Source organism: Phocoena sinus, chromosome 2 (genome assembly GCF_008692025.1).
Source record: "Phocoena sinus isolate mPhoSin1 chromosome 2, mPhoSin1.pri, whole genome shotgun sequence".
Lineage (NCBI taxonomy): Eukaryota > Metazoa > Chordata > Mammalia > Artiodactyla > Phocoenidae > Phocoena > Phocoena sinus.
In genome coordinates this window covers 110900416-110923780 of record NC_045764.1, presented here as the reverse complement: position 1 = coordinate 110923780, position 23365 = coordinate 110900416, and the positions used below count along the sequence as shown (strand labels likewise).

Sequence of the window (23365 nt, the reverse complement as noted above, 5' to 3'; positions counted from 1 at the left end):
TACATTGAACAAAGTAATTCCTCTTAACTCTAGAATTCCTTCATCTCAAAAACTTCCCACACAAATACCACTTTCCTTAAAAAATAAAAGTTGTAATGGAACAGAAGAGTGAGCCCAGAACAGACTCACACATGGAAGTCACAAATTTATAATAGAGATGACACAGCACTGCAGTGTTAATTGGATATCCATATGGAAAATAAGCAATCTTAACCTTCTATCTCACACCATACACAAATATTAATTACAGATGGATTGGAGAGCTAATATGAAAGATAAAACAAAACACGTTTGGAAGAAAACAGCAAAATAAACTTAAAACCTTGGAGGCAGGCAAAGATTTTTCTAGTAGGACACAAAGAAGCACTAAACATAAATGAAAATTTTTTGTTAAATTCGACTACTTTAAAATTAATAACTTATCAGAAGACATAGTTAAGAGAGTAAAAAGGCAAGCTGTAGGGCTTCCCTGGTGGCGCAGTGGTTGAGAGTCCGCCTGCCGACGCAGGGGACACGGGTTCGTGCCCTGGTCCGGGAGGATCCCACATGCCGCGGAGCGGCTGGGGCCCATGAGCCCATGGCTGCTGAGCCTGCGCGTCCGGAGCCTGTGCTCCGCAATAGGAGATGCCCACAACAGTGAGAGGGCCCATGTACAGCAAAAAAAAAAAAAAAAGGCAAGCTGTAGAGCAAAAGATGATATCTATAATACACATATACAACAAAGGACTTTTATCTAGAATATATAAAGAATTCCTACAAATCAATAAGGAAAAAAAAATCAGATAATACAACAGAGAAATGGCAAGAGACTTAACAGGAACTTCATAAAAAAAGATACCCAAAGAACGAACAAACATAGAAAAAGTGTTCAATTTTAATTGTCATCAGGGAAATGCAAATTAGAACCGCAAAGAGATACCATACATTTATGCTTAAGACCTGATTAGAACAGAAAACGTCCTTGTGACTACAACAAACCCCCACCCCCAAAAAAAAAACCCCAAATACCAAATGTTGGCGAGGTCATGGAACAACTAAAACTCATAGCTTCAGTGGAGTGTAAAGTGGTACACCATTTTGGAAACTGTCTGGTAGTTATCTACTTAAAGTGACGTATGCCTATATTAAGGCACAGTATTTCCACTCTGTTATACATTAAAAATGTGAACAGTTGCCAAAAAGACATTACAAAAGTGTTCATAACTAATTATCCAAAAATGAAAAACTACACACATTCCACCAACAGTAAAATGGGACAAATAAATTGTGGTATATTCACACAATTGAATGCTACACATCAATGAGAATGAGAGAACTATAGCTACAATCAACAGTATGAGTGAAGCTGTCAAACACAATTTTAAGCAAAAGAAGCCACACAAAAAGTATATACTTATTATTCCATTTATATTAAGTTCACAAACAGATAAAACTAATCTATGGTGTTATAATTTGGGTTCTGCTTTGGGGGTAGTGATCAGAAGGTAGCACAAGGCAGGAGCTTCTGGGGTACTGGTAATGTTTCTGTTTCTTGAATACAAGCAATGGTGTGTGTTCACTTTGCAAAAATTCATTGAGCTATATACACTCACAATTTATGCCTTTTTGTGTATGTATATCAGACTTCAATAAATGTTGGCTTTTACAAAAGGTGGTCATGTGAACATCGGCCAATAAAAGCAATAAGAACAAATAAACCAAAATGATGTTTTATTGGTCATCTTGTGAACCTGCACACAAAAATAACCATCTGTTTTAAAACAGAAAATATTTTATAAAAACAGAAAATATTCTATAAAAACAGAGAGGTTGCAGTAAAACTAAGGATGAGGTCTTGGGAAGAACAATCCCCTATTCTTTCCACATGACACTCCAAGGAAAGAACTGAAATAAAAGCCTAAGCCCAGAGAGCTCTGAAATGATGGAGTTCTAGACCATCAATGTCTAATAGGTAGCCACTAGTTCACATGTGGCTACTAACACTTGAAATGTGGCTAATCTGAATTGGGATGTGCTGTAAGTGTAAAATACACACTGGATATCAAAGACTTAGTATAGTAACAGAATGTAAAATAGCTCAATAATTTTTTAGAGTTTACAAGCTATTCTTTAAGTTTTTTCATTGAAGTGTATCATGAATACACACAAAAAGTACACAAAATCACAAGCGCAATGACTGAATGGACTTATCATAAAGGTTAAGTAGGCCCAGGTTACCATGATGCTGTCAATAAAACATTGCCAGCACCCTAGAAGTCTCCTTGTATACTCTCCAAATCATGTTGCCAAAAGTATAAACTAACAACCTGGTGGTTAGATTTCTAACAGCATAAATTAATTTTGTTGTCTTGAATTTGATATGAATGTATAATGCAATGTATTCTTCTGTGTCTGTATGATTCATCCAGCTAAACCATGTACATCTGTAGTTCATTTTCATTGAGTCCTAAGATTCCATGATGACTATATCATAGTTATGCATTCTCTTGTTAGATCATCCGTGTTGTTTCCAGATTTTTATAAACATGCTTCTACGAATGTTTTAATACATGTCCTTTTTGCTGGTATTAGGTTATGCATATTAACTTCAGTTAAAAAAATGCCCGTTTTCCAATAAAATTCTACCAATTTATACTCCAACTAGCAAATAAACGAGAACTCCAGCTATGCCACAGCTTCATCAACATTTGGTATCATCATGCTTTTTTCATTTTGGGCAAGTATAGTAAGTATGGAGTAGTACCTCATTATGCTGGATTTTCAATTGTCATCTGTTTATACCAGGAACTATATTTCCTAGAATCTCCTTCCTTATATGGCTCCTGGTTAAAGTGTCACCACAGGTAAAGTGGCATGAGATTTGGGAAGAGAAGGTGTAGGCTTAGGCCTTACACTCTGAAGGTTTCCTGTGGGCAGAGGTGGTGACAGAAATGTGCAGAGGTACAGGTGCATTCCAGTTTGTTCTCATTCTACCTCTGCGCCCAGCTGTCCTGTGCACTGTGGTTTTAATTTGTGTTGCCAAAATTAGTAAGGAAAGTTGAAGCATATTTTTACATGTTTATTGGTCATTTGTATATTCTGCTCTGTGAAGTATCTGTTCAGGTCTCTTGTCTATTTTTTTCCATTGATTATGTGGTTCTTTTCCTACTGAATTGTCAGAATTCCTAGTATTTTTAAATGCAAATTCCTTTTTGCTTGATTCTCAATTTTATATTGATTTCATGCTGAAATGAACAGTATTTTCAATATACTTAGTTAAGTATACTATTAAAATTAACTTTACCTGTCTTTTCTTGTTTTAAAATAATGGCTACTAAAAACTTTAAAATCACATTTGTGGCTTGAATTACATTTCTCTTGGACAGTGCTGCTGTTGACAACTAAAGGCTGACTGTAGAACTTATTTTGATAGTTCTCCTACCTAATGTTGCTCTAAGGTCCTAAAGATGCAAAAAAAAAAAATTATCAGGGTCTGTGATTTATGAATATTTAAAAAATTGAACAGAAATGAAACATTTACCTTTAAGACTATTCAGGACAGATAAACTGTCAAGTTTCTTTGCTTTTAGTTGAAATTACATCAACTGAGTGTGCTAACACTCGTGTGGTTATCTCTTTCTGTTCAGAAGCTCATACAACAGTCACACACACATATATTTAACTAGAAAAGAGAAAATAAATTACTTCCTAAGATATGCAGACTATGTGGCTGAACAACTTTTTCAAAACATGGGTTAGCTAGAAGAAAATTTACAAGAGAGCTTCCAGTATTAAAAAGATTAGAAAACACTGCCCTCTTCATTTAAGAGCAGTCCTCTATACTCATTATTTTTGAACAGGGGGTAGCTAATGTAATAGAAAGAGATTATAATGCCCATATTACAATTCATAAAAATTCTGCTTTTAAATAGGAAAGAATACATACCTACACGACCACCCCCTACCCTCACTCTCCAAAAAAGCCTTATATTGTGTGAATACTTTATATGTTGTTAAGCTGTTTGTGTTTATTGTAGAGCTATTTTGTGTATCCTTTGATCATAGAAACATTAGAAAACTGTTGCTTTGCCATAGCTTAATTTACATAATACCACTGAGACGCAGCTGTAAGCATGCTCAATCATTTTTTAATGTCTCATCAAAGTATAAGATCCTTTTTTCTTTTTACCTCAGCTGGTTTTACTGAAGAAAGTAAATGCTACATGCCTGTCTAACATCAGCCACCACAAACCTTTAGCATGTTATTCTTACATTACTCTAATCCATCACTGGCTCAGGAGGGTACCTCTTTTATTAACTTTTAAAAAATTGACTGTCTTGAAATATCAACATTGCCCTGAAATACTGGATTTTTGTGTCTAAATGTATTGAATTAAGCAGGCTCAAAAGACCCCAATTTTAATTTCTTCTTGGCATTTTAAACCCAGATTCAGGTAAGTAACAAGCAAGATTTTCAGGTTACTATATAATCCAATTTTTCAAGGTTACAATCAGGTTAAATTCTTGCCAGATGGAACCTGTCACAAGGATTAAGAGCTATGATTTAAGAAAAAATGAAGGGGAAAAACTCACTGTTAAACAGAGAATGAATAATAACAAATGAAATTATTAGATTCACAAGTGCTTTTCAGTTCTCCATTAGCCTTGAACCAGTTTTTGGTATATTCCTTGAAGCATGTGTACAGATATTATAATTTTAAAAAATGAGATGGGTGTTCTTGTTTTATCTTTCAGAAGTAGTCTGGTAATGGAAAAAACAATTAATGGGGAGGCCTGCATTCATTCTCCTCTCAGGCACCAACTAACTACCTCTGGATCCATGAAGTACAACTTAACTTCTCCATGCCCTGAATTCTAAAATGAGGGATTGTAATGATCTCTAAAACCTACCACTGTAACAATAACATTCAGAGCTACCCTTCACAATGTCATGTGCTAAGACCTATGCAAAGTACTGTACATGTAATCTCACTTAACTGCCACAACGACCTATGAGATGGGTCACTAAACACTTAAGCTAAATTATTTGCTCAAGGTCACACAGTTAGTGAATAACAGAGCCAAAATTCAAATCAGCTGGGTCTATGTGTGGAAGTCACAAAACCAGATGACAAGTAAATGAACTGCAGGATTTTGTTCATGGAACTAGATGGCCTAAAACTATTGACCAGTCAACCCAGTTCAGTGGGGAGATTTAAAACAGTAATTAAGAGCACAGTTATAAGGGAAGACCTGATTTGAACCATCTTCATCATTCACTGATGCAGCTGAGCCTCAGACATCATTCCCTTCTCCTGGCTATGAAACTCCCCTTTCCCTTAACACCCTCAGTATACCTCTCCTGACTGTCAACAGAACCTATGGTCCCCTTAACTCCTCCCCATTTTTCAATCCACCAATTTTCTGTCTTTTCTTGCCCTAGGCAATCAGGACCCCAAAGGAAAGCAAATTTAAAGGAGACTCCTCTTAATCTCTCATGCTGTGATATTCTATGACATTCACATTACTAAACCTCAACTCTAGATAACCCACAGAAATAGCAATTAAGAATGTGGGCTCTGGAAAGCAGACTATTTAGGACAGGATCCCAGAGGCCCACTAAACAGATGGGTAGCCTTATGCGAATTATTTAATCTCTCCGTACTACAGTTTCCTCATCTGCAAAATGGGGAAAATAACGTTATTACTTCACAGGGTTGTTGTCAGGGTTAGATTAATTTAATTCATGTAAATCACACAGAACAGCATTCTCGTTTAAAGCATACATGGACTTCTGAGAGATGCTAGAGAAAGACAAAAATGAGCAAACATCTTCAGTCTCTAAGATGCAACTATGGCCGAGACGCATAATGCTACCTACTCAGTCTTATAAAGGTTGTCACTGAAGAAAAGTCATTTTTCAAAAGTGGAAAGATTACCCAATTGTGCAGAAGGAAGCCACATGCGATACATCATGTGCAAACTAATAAATAGCGTTCCTAGAAAGAATACTAACAGCACCTTCCAAGGCCTGCAAAGCCAATAATGAAAGGTTCTCTAAATACATCAAAGGTATTAAATTTCTCAAAGAATCAAGTGAGAGAACTTGATGATCGTAGAGGAAAAAACTATGCTCAAGGATGAAAAGAATAAATGTGTCACTTGCCTCCACTTTCATGTAAGATTACCTATTTCTAAATTGTTTTGTTAGGTAGATAGGCTTGAGGTATTAAAGAAAATAGAACTTTTGGGGTCCAAAAGACAAACTAGATGCTGAACAAGCTCCAAGACAGATATGATGAACACATAAGTTTTGAAGGCATTCAAGGGTGAAGATGTGAAACTCCTGGTCCAAATGGATAACCTACTACCATGAATGGTGACTGTGCCAGAAAAAGAATAAACTACAATTCTGATCCTCATCACTAAGAACAACTTGTAGGGTCTTTGGTAATAAAAATGGAAAACGGAAAGAAAACATTGATAAGAATCAACTATTTTAGGTTCTAAGATCACCTAATTTTTCTTAGGAGACAATATAATCATTAACCCTTACAAATAAATACCACAAAATCCACACCGCAGTAGGACTCTGTTTTTTTGTTTTTAGCCAGCTGGAAAAGAAAACCTGCTGGCTAAAAACAAAAGCAAAATTCCTATCTCTCTTTTATAAAATAATTAACTATTTGCAAGGCTGAAATAGTCATAGAATTTTCTCTCTCTCTCTTTTTTTTTTTTGGCTGAGTTGGGTCTTCGTTGTTGCGCACAGGCTTTCTCTAGTTGCGGCGAGCGGGGGCTACTCTTAGTTGTGGTGTGAGGCTTCTCATTGCGGTGGCTTCTCTTGCTGCAGAGCACGGGCTCTAGGTGCGTGGGCTTCAGTAGTTGTGGCATGTGGGCTCAGCAGCTGTGGCTCACAGGCTTAGCTGCTTTGCAGCATGTGGGATCTTCCTGGACCAGGGATCGAACCCGTGTCCCCTGCATTGGCAGGCGGATTCTCAACCACTGCGCCACCAGGGAAGTCCCTAGAATGTTCAAAATTAATTATAAGAAAAAAAAAAGTTCAGTGACCAGCATTAGGCTTTAATATATTTGTTGCCACGTCAACTATAGCACAGACAGCTAGCTGCTCACCAAAATCCATGGTCTCATCTTTCTTGCTTAGCACATAGCTAACCTATGTTTCTCAGGCTCCTTGAGAAACATGACTGTGATCACATAACAGAGTTTTAGTTGGGGGAATGAGAGTGTAAGTACGTGTGCCACAACCAGGCCTCATCCATAAAAAGCTCCCATGACATATCTCTGTACTGTCTTTCTCTTCTGGCTAGCTCAAATGAGGATGGCCCAATGGTGACCTTAGAAGTCACATTTTAAAATGGCAGAGGCTCCAACAGCCTAAATGACTTTGTGGAAGAAAGCTACCATGCTCACCTGTTCATATACTAGTACTGTTACATGAGCAAGAAAGAAGCATCTATTGTGCTTGCATCATTATAAATTTTGAGGTCTACTTGTGACAGCAATTAGCCGACATTAAATAATGCAAATTTTAAATAATGCAGAATTTTAGACTCTAAATAACTTTAACAACTTAATAAATCTAGAGAACAATTTAGGCTCAACTAAAATACTCAGGAAATAAGGAGATCTCAAAGACACTATTTATCTAAATTTTTAAAAATTTCTTGTTAAAATTCTTATTAGCAAATAAAGAGACTAGTCAAAATACCTAGGCCAAATACAAAAACACCTATGAACTATAAATTTATGTTTCATGATAGCAATTATAATAAACATTAATTATATAACATTATATTGACATCGAGTGATTAGATTGTACCAAACACTGTACTAAGCCCTCACTTAATTCTCACCTCAACCCTCTGAGGGAAATACTATTATAATTCCCATATAATGAATGAGAAAACTGAGGCACAGATTAAGTAACTTGCTCAGGTCATACTGCTAAAAAGTGACAGATCTAGGATTTGAACTCTAGCATTCAGACTCCCGAGCTCACCCTTCTTAACTACTATGTAAAAGTGCCTCTGTAAGCTGTACCCTACTGCCTTAAAATTATAATACAATCTCTAATGTAATTTAATTTGCAACCATAAAAGATATACTTAAGGAATATAGCTCTCTATGTGCTTTAAAAAATCTGTGTATAAGAGGCTACAAATATACAGATAAATAAAAAATCTGGTTCGGTTAGGAGAAGGGACAGTCACATACATCATGTGATGTGACTAGTACTAAAAAGGCCAACACCAAATCATCTTCTCCACCAGTCTCTTCCTTGCCAAACAGTTTTAAATCACAATGCTTAGAGATAGGGCAGGGATTTGTGACTGAGAATCTAACCTCTTATTTCTAGTTCACTGTCAACCTGAGTAAAAAACTAGCTCCTGGTAGATTTATTAATGGCAGCATAACTCGCAAAATCCCTTTGATTTCTGCCTTTTTTTTTTCTAACCACCCTACTCTATGTAATCAGTTGCCAAGCCTGTCTATCCTTCTTTCAAAATGTCGATTACATTTATTTCCCTTTCCATTTTCATTGCCATTACTCTAAATCAGACCCTTACTGCCTATCACCTATACTAGTGTTTTCCCAACTTATTAAAACTGTCTTACAAGAAAAATATTTAACATCTTGATCTGATACAAAAACACACGTATATATGTTTATGACTGAGACCATATCCCTATGAAATAACACTTTCTCTTCCTAAGGGCAATTTACCCTGATATTGTTTAAAAACTTTGGTTACATCTCTCACTGAATTGATTTCCTGACTCATTTGTGGGTCACAACCTGCACTGTGAATGACTGTGACCATTGCTAATGCTTCCTTACTGCCTCCACACTCTCCTGGCTCCTATTCTTTCTGTTCATCTCTATCAGATTAAATCTTTTTAAAGCTCCACTCTAATTTTGTCTATTTCCTATCCAGCATTCTTTATGGACGCCTCTAAAAATCTCAAGAAGAATGTCCAAATTTCTTACTCTAGTGTCTAAAGCTTGACTAAACCTAGGCCTAGCAAAGACATATCCAAACATATTACTTCAGCTATAGACAAATTGAACAACCCTGAACACTTGTGATTTCCTGATTCTTATCAGACTGAATTCTGTCCCTCCCCCAGTCCTGTGATATACCTATGAAAATCCTCCTCCAATCATTCATTCAGTATATATTTAGTGCAGCTATATGTTCTGAACACAGAAGGGGGTCAGTGGCTGGAGCTGACCTTATGGCACTATAAATGTGAAAGTACTGACAAAATGTGAAAACAGTTACAAAAGGGGAAACAGAGTGTTACTAAATCATACACTAGAAAGAGCTTACCTAGTCAACAGGGTCAGGGTAAGTCCCCCAGAGAAAGAGCTGTTCAATCTAAGCACCAAAGGGGGCTTCCCTGGTAGCGCAGTAGTTGAGAATCTGCCTGCCAATGCAGGGGCCATGGGTTCGAGCCCTGGTCTGGGAGGATCCCACATGCCGCGGAGCAACTGGGCCTGTGAGCCACAACTACTGAGCCCGTGCGTCTGGAGCCTGTGCTCTGCAACAGGAGAGCTGGCGACAGTGAGAGGCCTGCACACCACGATGAAGAGTGGCCCCCGCTCACCGTAACTAGAGAAAGCCCTCGCATAGAAATGAAGACCCAGCACAGCCAAAAATAAATAAATAAATAAAAATTAAAAAAAAATCTAAGCACCAAAGGATAAAAAGGAGCTACAGGTGAAAAGTGAGGGTAAAGCATTCTCAGATGGGGAAACAGCATGCTGAAGTCCATGAGAAGAGAAACTATGGAAATCTCCCAGAAGTGAAAGACAACCAGGTTGCCTGTGGCAGAGATAATGCCAGTCAGAGCGGCCTTGAGGTGGGAACAGCAGATTGTGGATGGCATTATATCCCAGGTCAAATATCAGTATAGGGAGTATTCATCATATGCATGTTACATGCCAGGTAGTGAACATTTAAGGATTTTTAAGGCATGTTTCTTGCCCTCCAAGAGCTCACATTCTTCTGATGGGACTGACAGGTAAACTTGTAGTGGGATAAGAGCCAAACTAGATATATGTTCAAGTGGTTCAGAGAAAAAATTATTAACGTTTTCTGGTAGTTTGGGAAAAGCTTCCTAGAGGATGTAATGCCTGAGCAGGGATTTGAAAAATGAGTATGAACTGACAATGGCTTCTCAGGGAAGGGACCAGCATGTACAAAATTACAGGGACATTAAAAACAAACAAACAAACAAAAAAGAATGGCTTTTCCATGAAAACCTTCCTTGATAGCCCAGAGAAAAGTGTTCTCATGTCCCTCAGAATTTAGGGCCCTGCACCATAATAGAGTTAGTCTACAAAATGGTAACGTACTTAAGGAAAAAAGAAAAAGGCTTCATCCTCACCTTTTTTTAAATCATCAATGGAGCTTACCACAGTACTTGGCTTATAGAAGGCACTCAATATAAGTAAATATATATTTGTAGAATAAACTAATACCTATTTATTGAATTAAAATTAAGTGATCCCTTATGTACAGAAAGAATAAGAGAGTATACTTTAATATACTTTTCAGGAGCTGGAAAGGAGATTACCTAAGAAGAGAGGGCTGGATAGTGAAATCCCTGTGACTCTAAAAGTTCAAATGGTAGGGGAAGGGTTCCAAATTGAGGTGCCTGGTTTTCCCTTATAAAAGAAGGCAACAAAAATGGATGAGATAAACAAGATGAAAAGACAGCCCTCAGAATGGGAGAAAATATTTGCAAACAAAGCAACTGACAAAGGATTAATTTCCAAAATATACAAGCAGCTAATGCAGCTCAATATCAGAAAAACAAACAACCCAATTCAAAAATGGATTTAGAAGACCTAAACAGACATTTCTCCAAAGAAGGTATACAGATTGCCAACAAACACATGAAAGGATGCTCAGCATCATTAATCATTAGAGAAATGCAAATCAAAACTACAATGAGGTATCACCTCACACTGGTCAGAACGGCCAGCATCAAAAAAATCTACAAACAATAAATGCTGGAGAGGATGTGGAGAAAAGGGAACCCTCTTGCACTGTTGGTGGGAATGTAAATTGATACAGCCACTATGGAGACCAGTATGGAGGTTCCTTAAAAAACTAAAAATAGAACTACGATATGACCCAGCAATCCCCTGCTGGGCATATACCCTGAGAAAAACACAATTCAAAATGAGTCATGTCCTACAATGTTCATTGCAGTTCTATTTACAATAGCCAGGACATGGAAGCAACCTAAGTGTCCATCGACAGATGAATGGATAAAGAAGATGTGGCACATATATACAATGGAATAATACTCAGCCATAAGAAGAAACAAAATTGAGTTATTTGTAGTGAGGTGAATGGACCTAGAATCTGTCATACAGAATGAAGTAAGTCAGAAAGAGAAAAACAAATGCTAACACATATATATGGAATCTAAAAAAAAAAAAAAAAGGTTCTGAGGAACCTAGGGGCAGGACAGGAATAAACATGCAGACGGAGAGAATGGACTTGAGGACATGGGGAGGGGGAAGGGTAAGCTGGGATGAAGTGAGAGTGGCAATGACATATATACACTACCAAATGTAAAATAGATAGCCAGTGGGAAGCAGCCGCATAGCACAGGAAGATCAGCTCGGTGCTTCGTGACCACCTAGAGGGGTGGGATAGGGAGGGTGGGAGGGAGACTCAAGAGGGAGGGTATATGGGGATATATGTATCACTTTGTTATACAGCAGAAACTAACACAACATTGTAAGGCAAAATACTCCAATAAAGATGTTGAAAGAAAATGGATGAGAATGACACAGCACATAAAGTAGTCACCATTAAAAATGTGTAAGGTTGAAAAATTGTTATTATTTTTTTAAAAAATAGTCTATCTACAAATACTGAGATAATCAAGGATTTGGCAGAGTTGATATCATTTCAAGCAGAGAACAGAGAATTTAATAGTCATCTCTTCTTCTCCTTTCCCTGAGCCTTGAGTTTTAAGAAATTATTTAAATTAACTTCAAAATGTTCTTGTAGACATTAATAAACTCTGACCATACCAATGAATTCCAAAGACATCACTGTTTCCATGGTAACTAATGCACTTCAAAAGGAAAAAACAGAGAGCAAGACTAAAACCCAGGGAAAAAATGAAATAAAGTGGTATATACAAGGCATAACATTTCTCCTTTGCATTTATGGAACACTTTCTAATTTCAGACTCCGAGTGCCAGAAGGATCTCAGAGGTCATCAAATCCACATCCTACTGGAAGCCAGGATTCCCTTTACAATGCAGCTATACAGTGGCTGTCCTCCAACTGCTTACAGAGCTCTCTGCTGGGAAGTTCTCACTCATTCACTTGCAAAGATTACTGAGCACCTGTCTTGCTCTGCAGGTTAAGAGATGACTAAGACATTCTCCCTCTTTTTTCAAATTTTTGCTGTTTAGAAGGCAAATAACTAAAACGGGTGAAAAATGAGGGCTATAATAAAGGTACAGGAAGAGTCAAAAAATAATAGAGGGAGTATGCACTTCCAATGACTTTCATTTCCACTCCTCTTCAGCCCCACACATCCATGAGCAATCATATCCTGTACCTTGTCGTGACCCAGGACTGCTCCAACTCTGCAAACTTACACTCCGACATCCACTTTCAGATCACAAACAGCTCCTTTACTCCATAACTAATCCTCCACTGGTCCTATGAGCCTTATGCAGCCCAAGATCCTTCACCTGGAATATTTCCTTGCTGACAGCCTCAACTTTTATCCTTCAGTGGCACCCACCTAACAAAAGTCTGGCTTCTTCTCTTTTAAAAACTTTTCTCTCAAGGATTTCATGATGCTTTAGAGTGAGCTGGACACATGCCTCCACCCTCATCTTACAGGAATGAGAAGCTAAGCATTCACTTAAATGCTGACAGAATGACTATTATCCTGACCTTGAAGTGGCACTAAGAAGGATTATGAATTATTTGTTCTCATAATTTTTGGTGGATAGCTCTAACTTTTTGCTGATTTATAGTTTAAAATCTCATATGAGTAATCTTATTTAGTTATCTGAGTAGGCATTACTTGCATCTCGTTTATCTTGGAGGGCATAATAGGAAATAATACTGTTAAACTAAGTACTTCATTGAGACAGTTTTCTATCTGAAATGGGCATTTGGTTACCATTGCTTTAAAATTTTTCCAAGCTAAACTTCAAACACAGAACACCATGGGGGGTTTTATCACTCATTTATCCTCATACAAAACCATGCCCTCAAACATTTTCCGACTCTGCTAGTGAGAATACCCTCAAATCAACTAGGAGGTAAGCACACAGGCATCATCTTTTCCAGGGTCCTCAGTTTTCATAAGGGCATGTTGATCCATCCAGAGCTCCATGGCTTACTAACTGTGTACAGGTCTGCACTAACTGGCAAGGGAGAACAGGTACTTGTTGAAGAGGATCATCTCAACTCCACTACTCTACAATTTTATACTTTTCAGAAGCTCCCCTGAGATAAAAAACATTTACAAAAGCTTCCCTGAGAGTCTATTCATTCTAATACATCATTGGTTCTTATACTGCATCATGCTCTCATTGAAGAATTCTCTCCATACCAAAACAAATACCAAGTGTACCATTTGGTGGGGATGGGGAAGGAGAGAGAATCGTGAGACCCTCTGAAGCTAATCCCTGGCTACAGTCTAAAAAGCTCTGCTCTAGGCACAAAAACAGACATATGGATCAATGGAACAGAATAGAGAGCCCAGAAATAAAACCACACACCTAGAGTCAATGAATCTTCCACAAAGGAAGCAAGAATGTACAATGACAATCTAGTCAGCAAATGGTGTCAGGAAAGCTGTACAACTACATGTAAATCAACGAAGTTAAAACACACCCTCACACCATATATAAAAATGAACTCAAAATGGCTTAAAGACAAATATAAGACATCACACCATAAAACTCCTAGAAGAGAATGTAGTAGGTAAAACATTCTCTGACATAAACTGTAGCAATGTTTTCTTAGGTCAGTCTCCTAAGGCAAAAGAAATAAAAGGAAAAATAAACAAATGGGATCTAATCAAACTTACAAGCTTTTGCACAGCAAAGGAAACCATAAACAAAATGAAAAGACAACCTTTGGACTAGGAGAAAATATTTGCACATGATACAACTGACAAGGGCTTATTTCCAAAATATACAAACATCTCATACAACTCAACAACAAAAAAACAAACAACTCAATCAGGAAATGGGCAGAAGACCTAAATAGACATTTCTCCAAAGAAGACATACGGACGGCCAATAGGCACATGAAAAGATGCTCAACATGGTTAATTATTAGAGAAATGTAAATCAAAACTAACAAAGAGGTACCATCACAGAATGCCCATCATTAAACAGTCTTCAAATAACAAATGCTGGATAGGGTGTGGAGAAAAAGGAACTCTCCTATACTGTTGGTGGGAATGTAAGTTGGTGCAGCCACTATGGAGAACAGTATGAAGGCTCCTCAAAAACTAAAAATAGAGTTGCCATATGATCCAGCAATCCTACTCCTGGCCATATATCTGGACAAAACTGTAATTCAAAAAATACACACACCTCAATGTTCAAAGCAGCACTATTTATAAGAGCCAAGACATGGAAACAACCTAAATGTCCATTGACAGATGAATGGATAAAGATGATGTGGTATATATATATACAACTGAATATTACTAAGCCATCAAAAAGAATGAAATAATGCCATTTGCGCCTACATGGATGGACCTAGAGATTATCATACTAAGTAGAATAAGTCAGAAAGAGAAAGATAAATGCCATATAATATCACTTATATGTGGAACCTAAAGTATGGCACAAATGAACTTATCTATGAAACAGAAACAGACTCACAGACATAGAGAACACACCTGTGATTGTGGGCGTGTGGTTTGGACTGGGAGTTTGGGGTGAGCAGATGCAAACTATTATATATAGAGTGGATAAACAACAAGGTCCTACTGTATAGCACAGGGAACTATATTCAATATCCTGTAATAAACCATCATGGAAAATAAAACCAAAAAGCTCTGCTCTATAAGCTCAAAAATCTAACCCTGAATTAAGCAAGGCCACTAGGAGCCATAGAGATGGAAGCATCACGTTGGCTTCTTACTGAAATGCTTGCTCTAAACCACTCTCTGGCACAAGTCCACTTGATTTTGATGAGGCACACTAGGAGGAAGAACCCTCTATTTATGGTTACAAAGGTGACAAAAATGTGTTCATTACATACAGGGTTTCTTTTATTTCTGAGGACCTAGAGAGTTATGCCTCTCTTCTCTCACCTCTGCTTCTCTTGAGCAGCAAGCTTTTTTTTTTTTTTTAATTTTACTTAAGTATAGTTGATTTACAATGTTGTGTTAATTTCTTCTATATAGCAAAGTGACTCAGTTATACATACATACATATATATATATTATTTTTCATATTCTTTTCCATTATGGTTTATCACAGGACATTGAATATAGTTCCCTGTCCTATACAGTATGACCTTGTTGTTTATCCATCCTGTATATAACAGTTTGCATCTGCTAATCCCAAACACCTGTTCTTTCCCTCCCCTACCCCCCCACCCCCTTGGCAACCACAAGTCTGCTCTCTATGTCTTTGAGTCTGTTTTTGTTTCGTAGGTATGTTGATGTGTATTGTACTTTAGATTCCACATGTAAGTGATATCATATGGTATTTATCTTTCCCTTTCTGAGTTACTTCGCTTAGTATGATAATCTCTAGGTCCATCCATGTAGGCACAAATGGCATTATTTCAGTCTTTTTGATGGCTGAGTAATATTCCATTGTATATATGCACCACATCTTCTTTATCCATTCATCTGTCGATGGACATTTAGGTTGCTTCCATGTCTTGGCTATTGTAAATAGTGCTTCAAGCTCTCTTTTAACCTCATGGAAATGGACAGTTGTATAATAGTCCTATGTTTCTTTCCCTCTGGCTGCTGCAAACTTCATGGCATACTTCTAGCATGTATTTAAGTCCCCTAATGGCATGCAAGTTATTTACAGACTTCACTTCTGACTCCACCTGATTTTAATTGTCCTTTCTCTTATTTTTATATTTTTTATTTTTTTGCCATTTTTGTATAAAAATTCTTAGATACTTTCAAGAAAATGGTGAGTTACAAATGAGTTAAGCTGTAGAAGACAGAAGGAAAAAGGTTATCTTTTTCACCTGTTTCCCATCAGTGATCTGTTCAAGTGTATCTACCTAAATAATTTCTTAAAAATCTCTTATTATTATTTTTTCAGTGGTAGCTACAAATAGTTGAGAAAGGTAGTACTTGTTCAGAAAATTCATGCCTGAAGGATGTTCTAGAATTCTCCTTGATTAATATAACATGCATATATGTTTGCGCCTATATATGTGTTTTTAGAGTAACCATCAAAATGAAGTAGGGTGTTCATACAGATTCCTGCACAGAACTAAATTAAAATTTGGATTGTATTTCTCAATGATATGCTTTTTCAGTTAGAAGTGTTTCAGATTTTTGCAACAATGAAGGTGTAAATGCTTACAGGCACGTGGACTTTTCGAAACATCTCAGCTCCCTTATGTGCGTCCATCAATGCAATGTCCTGGGGTGTGGAGATAATCACAGCTCCTAACCAAAAGAAAACAAAAAGAGAGCAAAATGATGCTATCATATAATTCCTTATGGAAAGATTACTTCCAAAATTATGTTGATTATACACTAAAAGAGTCTACTATATTAACTATTTAGGTAATTTGTATAAATTTCACATACATGAATGGGAAAGACAAGGAAATGTCTACTTTGCTCTTGCATATTTTTGAGTCCTCCTAAAAGTACAACTGACCTGTGATTCAAGGTCACAGCTGTATCATCAGAACCTTCCCCCTTTTCAGACAATGTGCTACGTAAAAGATGTACAACGTAGGCTTCACTTTCAAGAACCTAACACCCTACTTGGGGAGACCCAAAATTAAGGATTCAACACAATGTGCTAAGCATTTTAATAAGGTAGGCCTAGAATGTTATGGAGTTATAAAACAAGAATAAAGGAAAGGTAACTAATTCAATCTAGGGGAGAGGATAGCAAAGGTGATAATAGATAGGGTCAGGAAGCAGGTGATAAGAAGAAATGGGGCAAAGTTTCCAGAAAGAAGTGGTAGCTAAGCTGAGTTCTAAAAGTTTGTATTACAGAAAACTCACTAGTGTAGAATACACTGTGGAGAATAGTCTGGTGGGGTAAAACTAGGAGCTGTGGCAGAAGTTCAGATGCAAAACAGTGGTAGCCTGAACTAAGGCAGCACTGAGAGTAGATGGAGATGGAGGCTTTCCTGGGTCTCCACTATTATCTCACAGAAACAAGATGGTTTTGAGAGTTTTGAGGGAAAGGGCAGTGCAATTTTTTCTGTAAGTGGAAACACCAGAGACCTGGTTATGATTTGTAGACACTATGAATTTCTTAAGTTTTGTGGTTTCTTCTAGATGATAAACTGAAAAAAATGAACATATCCCAGATCACCTGGATGACCATCATCTTGTAACTAAATATACACTGCCATGACATTTCAGCATCCAAACCATCAAATTGGCAGTTCTTTGTCCCAGCTGAGGAGAACAGAGGTATAATTAACAATAAATAACTGATGGCACCAAGTGAAGAGCAAATGATACTATTAAAGAGTACTGTCGGAAGGGATAATTTGAAGAAGAATAGAGGAAAGTGGAAGTGGAACCAAGTTCTCACAAAGCATGTAGCAATATAGGCACGCCAAACACAGAACTGTGCAATAACGTCTTTAACATCTTTTTTAACATCTTTATTGGAGTATAATTGCTTTACCATGGTGTGTTACTTTCTGCTTTATAACAAAGTGAATCAGTTATATATATACATATATCCCTGTATCTCTTCCCTCTTGCATCTCCCTCCCTCCCACCCTCCCTAACCCACCCCTCTAGGTGGTCACGAAGCACCGAGCTGATCTCCCTGTGCTATGCGGCTGCTTCCCAAAACTGTAAAACCAGTTTTACATTTGGTAGTGTATATATGTCCATGCCATTCTCTTTGTCCCAGCTTACCCTTCCCCCTCCCCCTATCCTCAAGTCCATTCTCTAGTAGGTCTGCATCTTTATTCCCATCCTGCCCCTAGGTTCTTCGTGACCATTATTTTTTTTTTTTTAGATTCCATATATACATATTAGCATACGGTATTTGTTTTTCTCTTTCTGACTTAGTTCACTCTGTATGACAGACTCTAGGACCATCCACCTCACTACAAATAACTCAATTTCATTTCTTTTTATGGCTGAGTAATATTCCATTGTATATGTGCCACATCTTCTTTACCCATTCATCTGTCAATGGACACTTAGGTTGTTTCCATGTCCTGGCTATTGTAAACAGTGCTGCAATGAACATCGTGGTACATGACTCTTTTTGAATTATGGTTTTCTCAGGGTATATGCCAGTAGTGGGATTGCTGGGTCATATGGTAGTTCTATTTTTAGTTTTATAATGAACCTCCATACTGTTCTCCATAGTGGCTGTATCAATTTACATTCCCACCAACAGTTGTGCAATAGTATTTAGCTACAAATTCATCTTGCAATTGGTATTTTCATTTCAGCAAAAACTTCATCTTTCATATTAATATCATTAAGTTGAATTTTATTGATCTTGTAAGTTTGCTTGAATTTGTTATTTTTTTAGTTTTAAAAAATTATATAAGAGCTATAAGTTTAAGGAATCTGTGTTTATGCTTAAAGTAGTCTAATGATAAAGATAAGTCTATTTGGGGCATGGGGCAGATTATTTTCCTTTAGAAAGAGGCTCTATTCATTAGTCAAGTTTCAGAAACACTAGCTTTGGAATTCAAACAGAATCACTATTCAAATTTTTATTCCATAGCTGACTACTGGTGTGACTAGGGTAATAATCTCTTTGAGATTCAGTTCCTTCATCTACAAAATGGCATAGTAATACTCAGGTCACAGGGTGCAATAATTTAATGAACTAATGTACATAAGATACTTGACATGATGCCACAGGGTAAACATTCAATAAATGGCAGCTGTGTTGGTAACACCATTTTTGTTATATTTAATATTGTTATTAACACAAATGTCTTAGAAGTTGCTAGCAAGGTCATTTTCATATTTGCCATCAAGCAGCTCATCCTACTTTTCAATTTGTTCCATAGATCACTACATTCTTCTATTTTGATTTATTCTTCCGAAAAAACCAAAAATGAATTAACATTTCTCTTTTCCCTCTTTTAAAGATTGATGGAAATAACCTCTCTGCAAAAGTGTACTCAACTCTACTCTTTACAACCAATGTATCTCCATAAATTGCCTCCTTCTAGATTCTGTTATCATATCCAGGCATTTGGAGGGGAACTAATTCCAGTTCTGCCCCCATCCACCTGTGTGACTAACATTGGGCAAATAACTCAGAATCACTCAGGTCTCAGTTTCCTTAGCTGTAAAATTAATGCAAGGACAGACAGTCCTCAAGCTAGCTCTCTGATTATATGATTTAGCATTCCCTCTTAACTATAGTTTCCAAAACCACCCCTGTTCAACCTGACTGCCTCAGTAATCCTATTTAAGCAAGTGTGAAAGACTACCTCCTCCAAAAATTATGGCCCTTCAGTCTCAGAGCCATTCTCTTCACATGGAAGCAAAACCTCCTTGGCTATTTCCTCCAAATTCTCTCATAACTATATACTAGTATGCAGGGAGTTTTCTATTGCATTAGCCCTAAAAAGTACCTTTAGCTTTCATATAATATAAACATTTTTTGTTTGAAACACCCTTTGTCCACCATTTGTATTACCATTGCACAATATAGTTTCATGGATGGTTATGATTTTTCTCAATTTTTTATCAAACAAAAGTAATAACACAATGCTGTGCACAAAACAGGCACTTAACAAAGGATCAGGGTTTAAATAATTTTCCTATATTTTCAGATCATTCTAGACTACAACTGTATGAACTCTTAGTTCGTAACTCCTTGAACCAGGAGTCAAAAGCTCTGGATTCTGGTTTTGTTGACTATCCTAATGTACTACACAATCTTGAATAGCTCACTAAATCTCAATACATCTCAATTAACTCCTCTATAAAATGACCCTATTTCCATTGGTCCTATTTAATTTTAAAGAGCTGTCTCACTTTTAAAGAAGAATGTAAAACTGTTACTGAAATGCTTGGTGACATTATTTTTATAGCTATAAGACCCCAGAGAGAGGGATTAAAGTGACTTGGTTTCCTCTGTACTTAACCCTAACACAGTATCACAAATAAGCATCTATGCCACCTGAGTTTCTTTGTGATCTAAATAACACCACTCATATATCATAGTAACTTTTTGACAAGGACAACAATCATCTTCCATGTCCCATCAAATGCTCACAAAACATGTAAATATTCCATTGGAACTACCAGCCACATTATTAAAGACTTTTGTAAGTTTTTTTTTCCTGAAATATATGTCCTTAGCTAATGACTAAGTCCTTAATCACAACGCAGTCAGTCTTTAGAATGCTCTTCTGAGAAAAAAATTTCTAGCCCTTGTTAAAAAATACAAAAACATAACTGGCTCATGCATAAATCACACCTCTTTTGCTATACCAAATTTTAGTACATCATACAAGTAACCATTTCAGACACCCCTAAAGTGACCTCTGGAATTTATAAAGAAATAAAGCAAACAAAAGACAAACAAAACCTCCAGTAAAATTAATCATTAGCCAATCTGTGCATCACAACACATATTTTTAAATATTAAAGGAATTATGTCAATTTTTTTTCTTGTTTATATATCTCAACTTAAAACATGGTCTCCCTATCTGATATTACAGTTTATCTCTATAGTTCTTGCCTTCTACTTAATAAATTTTAATTTTTCTCAGGGACCCTGGAACATGAACCAATATGAACTAGCCTAGATTTTCCCCTTTATACCATCACTGATATGTCACTTCAGTTTGTGATGGTTTGTTAGAAAACTTGTGCTCCCTCTACTGACCATAAGGAATGCTAATAGCAACAAAGAGAATGTTTAGTTTGCAATAAGTGGAATTATTTTCTGGGGGTAAAAACACAGTATCATAAAACACCCATCTCAAGAATCCCATGGAGAATTTTCTATCCATTGTCTAGGGTAAATGTCTAAGTCCAAATAATTAAATATTGCTTAATATGTTAAAATATTGTTTAAATGTTATTTTCCAAGTTGTAATCTGTGTAAGGGCTTTTTAAATCTCGGCTGAGATTTACTGTAAGAGGTCAGGTGTCTATTGGATTCTGGTAAATATGTAAACATCCTAAAAAATAATTATTTTGAGTATTGTCTTAATTGCCAATTCTCTTGAGTATTGAGAGGAAAAAACTGCATATCTGGATTTGGGTCAGAGTTCAGAGTAGTTAAGCATTTAAAACTGATTATTCCAGATGTTAGGCTGATCATAATTATACCAGTGTGGAATTACTCAATTATGCCATTCTAAGTCTCCATGGCATAAATTGTATCTAACTCCCAGGCTTGATTGAGAACTTCAGTGCTGGAACCTAATAAAAATGTACAACAGAAGCTGCCCATAATTATACCTGGAAGAGTAATTCTATACATCCCTTGAGCATGTCAGTGTAAAGTCAACTAAGACTTAAAAGAAGTAATCAACTGCTATTCTTAATGTTCACAGTGCTCTAATATTTACTGCTACTGATGCTCCTTGATTTATTTAAAGATACTTGCAGCAAAAGAAAATAATCATTTTCTGCTAGCTTAACATAAACACAATTGTTTACTGACTATAAAGCAGATTGGTATTTTTTAGCTCTCCCCTGTCATTCTCCTCTACAACTCCCAAACCTCCTGAATTATAAACATTATTTGCTTTAATATCAAGGAATGCCCACTAATATTAGTAACAGATTAAGTAAAACATAATTTAAAAGGTAAAGTCACATCAAATGTACCCACAGACTGTGTTTCAACAGGGAATATAAGTAATTCTTTCATGAGTCACTGTTTTGGACACTATGCTCCATTCCTGCAGAAAAGAGAGAGAATTGACTACAGTCACAAAGGGGATATGCTTTATTAATTTAAAGATCAATCATTTTGCTCACTTTAGAAATGAATTTTGTTACAGGAAATTATGTCAATTGCTGCCAAAAAGAACTATAAAACACAATAATTAGTGGAAAGCACAGTATTTCAAAGTCATTGGTGAGAGAGAGCACTTGCACTTTGGAACTTAATTAAGAATTCAGGTTTGTCAAAGGAATCTGGATGCGTATCTGCTGTTTAGGGATAAAGATTGGCTCTTCAATAATGGAGTCAACAGGCTTCCAATCACCTCACCTTAATGATGCTAACAAAGAATTCACCAGGGGATCCAGACTACATTCACTGTGAACCACTGGGGACAGGTGAAGCTTCTAAATTCTAAATTCTAAAGAGCTTGGGGTGGAACAAAACAGTTCTCTTATGCTCACACTTTGCTCTCTCTCTCTCTCTCTCTCTCTCTCTCTCTTTCATTCTCATCCTCCCCCCACTTCTGATATTTCCAGTAAAGTTAAGATAAAATCCTGGCTTCCTTCCAGTCTTGAATCCATCATTATGTTGATCAGTAAACACCTAGGGGAGCCTACTTGTTGTACACATATTTCTCTGCAACTCAGAGAACTCTTTTGCTCTTCTGTGAGCGTCTGTTCATGTTGGGCTCTTAGATGTAATATTTTGTATTTCAAATTCTCTTAGATACACATAAAGCACAGCCTGCCCGTGCTCACAGTGAGCTACCACAAAGGCTGTCTGTTTAATAATGAAACACATCCCTTTTTATACATATTCTTTCTCCATGAACTCCAGAGATGAGAACTGCTATACCCTGATTACCTTAACTTTATTTAGCCAGGTGTCTTTCAGGAAATAAAGGCTGAGACTTTACATGGAAAAGCTTTGCTCCATTTCCAAATACTGTCACACTTAAGACATGAAGACATTCTTCAGAGCTACACATCAAACTCTGATCAAATTTCTAACATCTATGACAAAGTGCAAAAAATTTTAAATGATAGACTGTGGGACTTGCACTTTTTCAACATATAAATGTTTAATAGATTTAAAAGTAGTTTCTAATATGAATCTGACTACCCGTTCGCCATTAACTATTCATTGAATTTTAAGATATTAAGGAATTTTAGCTGTCAGACATATTATGAAGAAAATGCCTAGAAATTCTTCAACGACAAAACTGAATGAACTATATCAGAAGCATCCCATCCAAACACAGCCTAGATAATCAAGGAATTCAAA

General features: G+C 36.7%; 1 protein-coding gene across 4 annotated transcripts in view; it reads right to left on the bottom strand.

Moving 5' to 3' along the window:
• NUBPL (nucleotide binding protein like) overlaps window positions 1-23365 on the bottom strand; it is a 256338-nt gene that overhangs the window by 18536 nt on the left and 214437 nt on the right. For all 4 annotated transcript variants that reach the window (XM_032624196.1, XM_032624193.1, XM_032624192.1 and 1 more), the window contains one exon: window positions 16577-16662. In XM_032624196.1, coding sequence (XP_032480087.1) covers window positions 16577-16662 — 86 coding nt within the window. The remainder of the gene's footprint in view (window positions 1-16576; window positions 16663-23365) is intronic.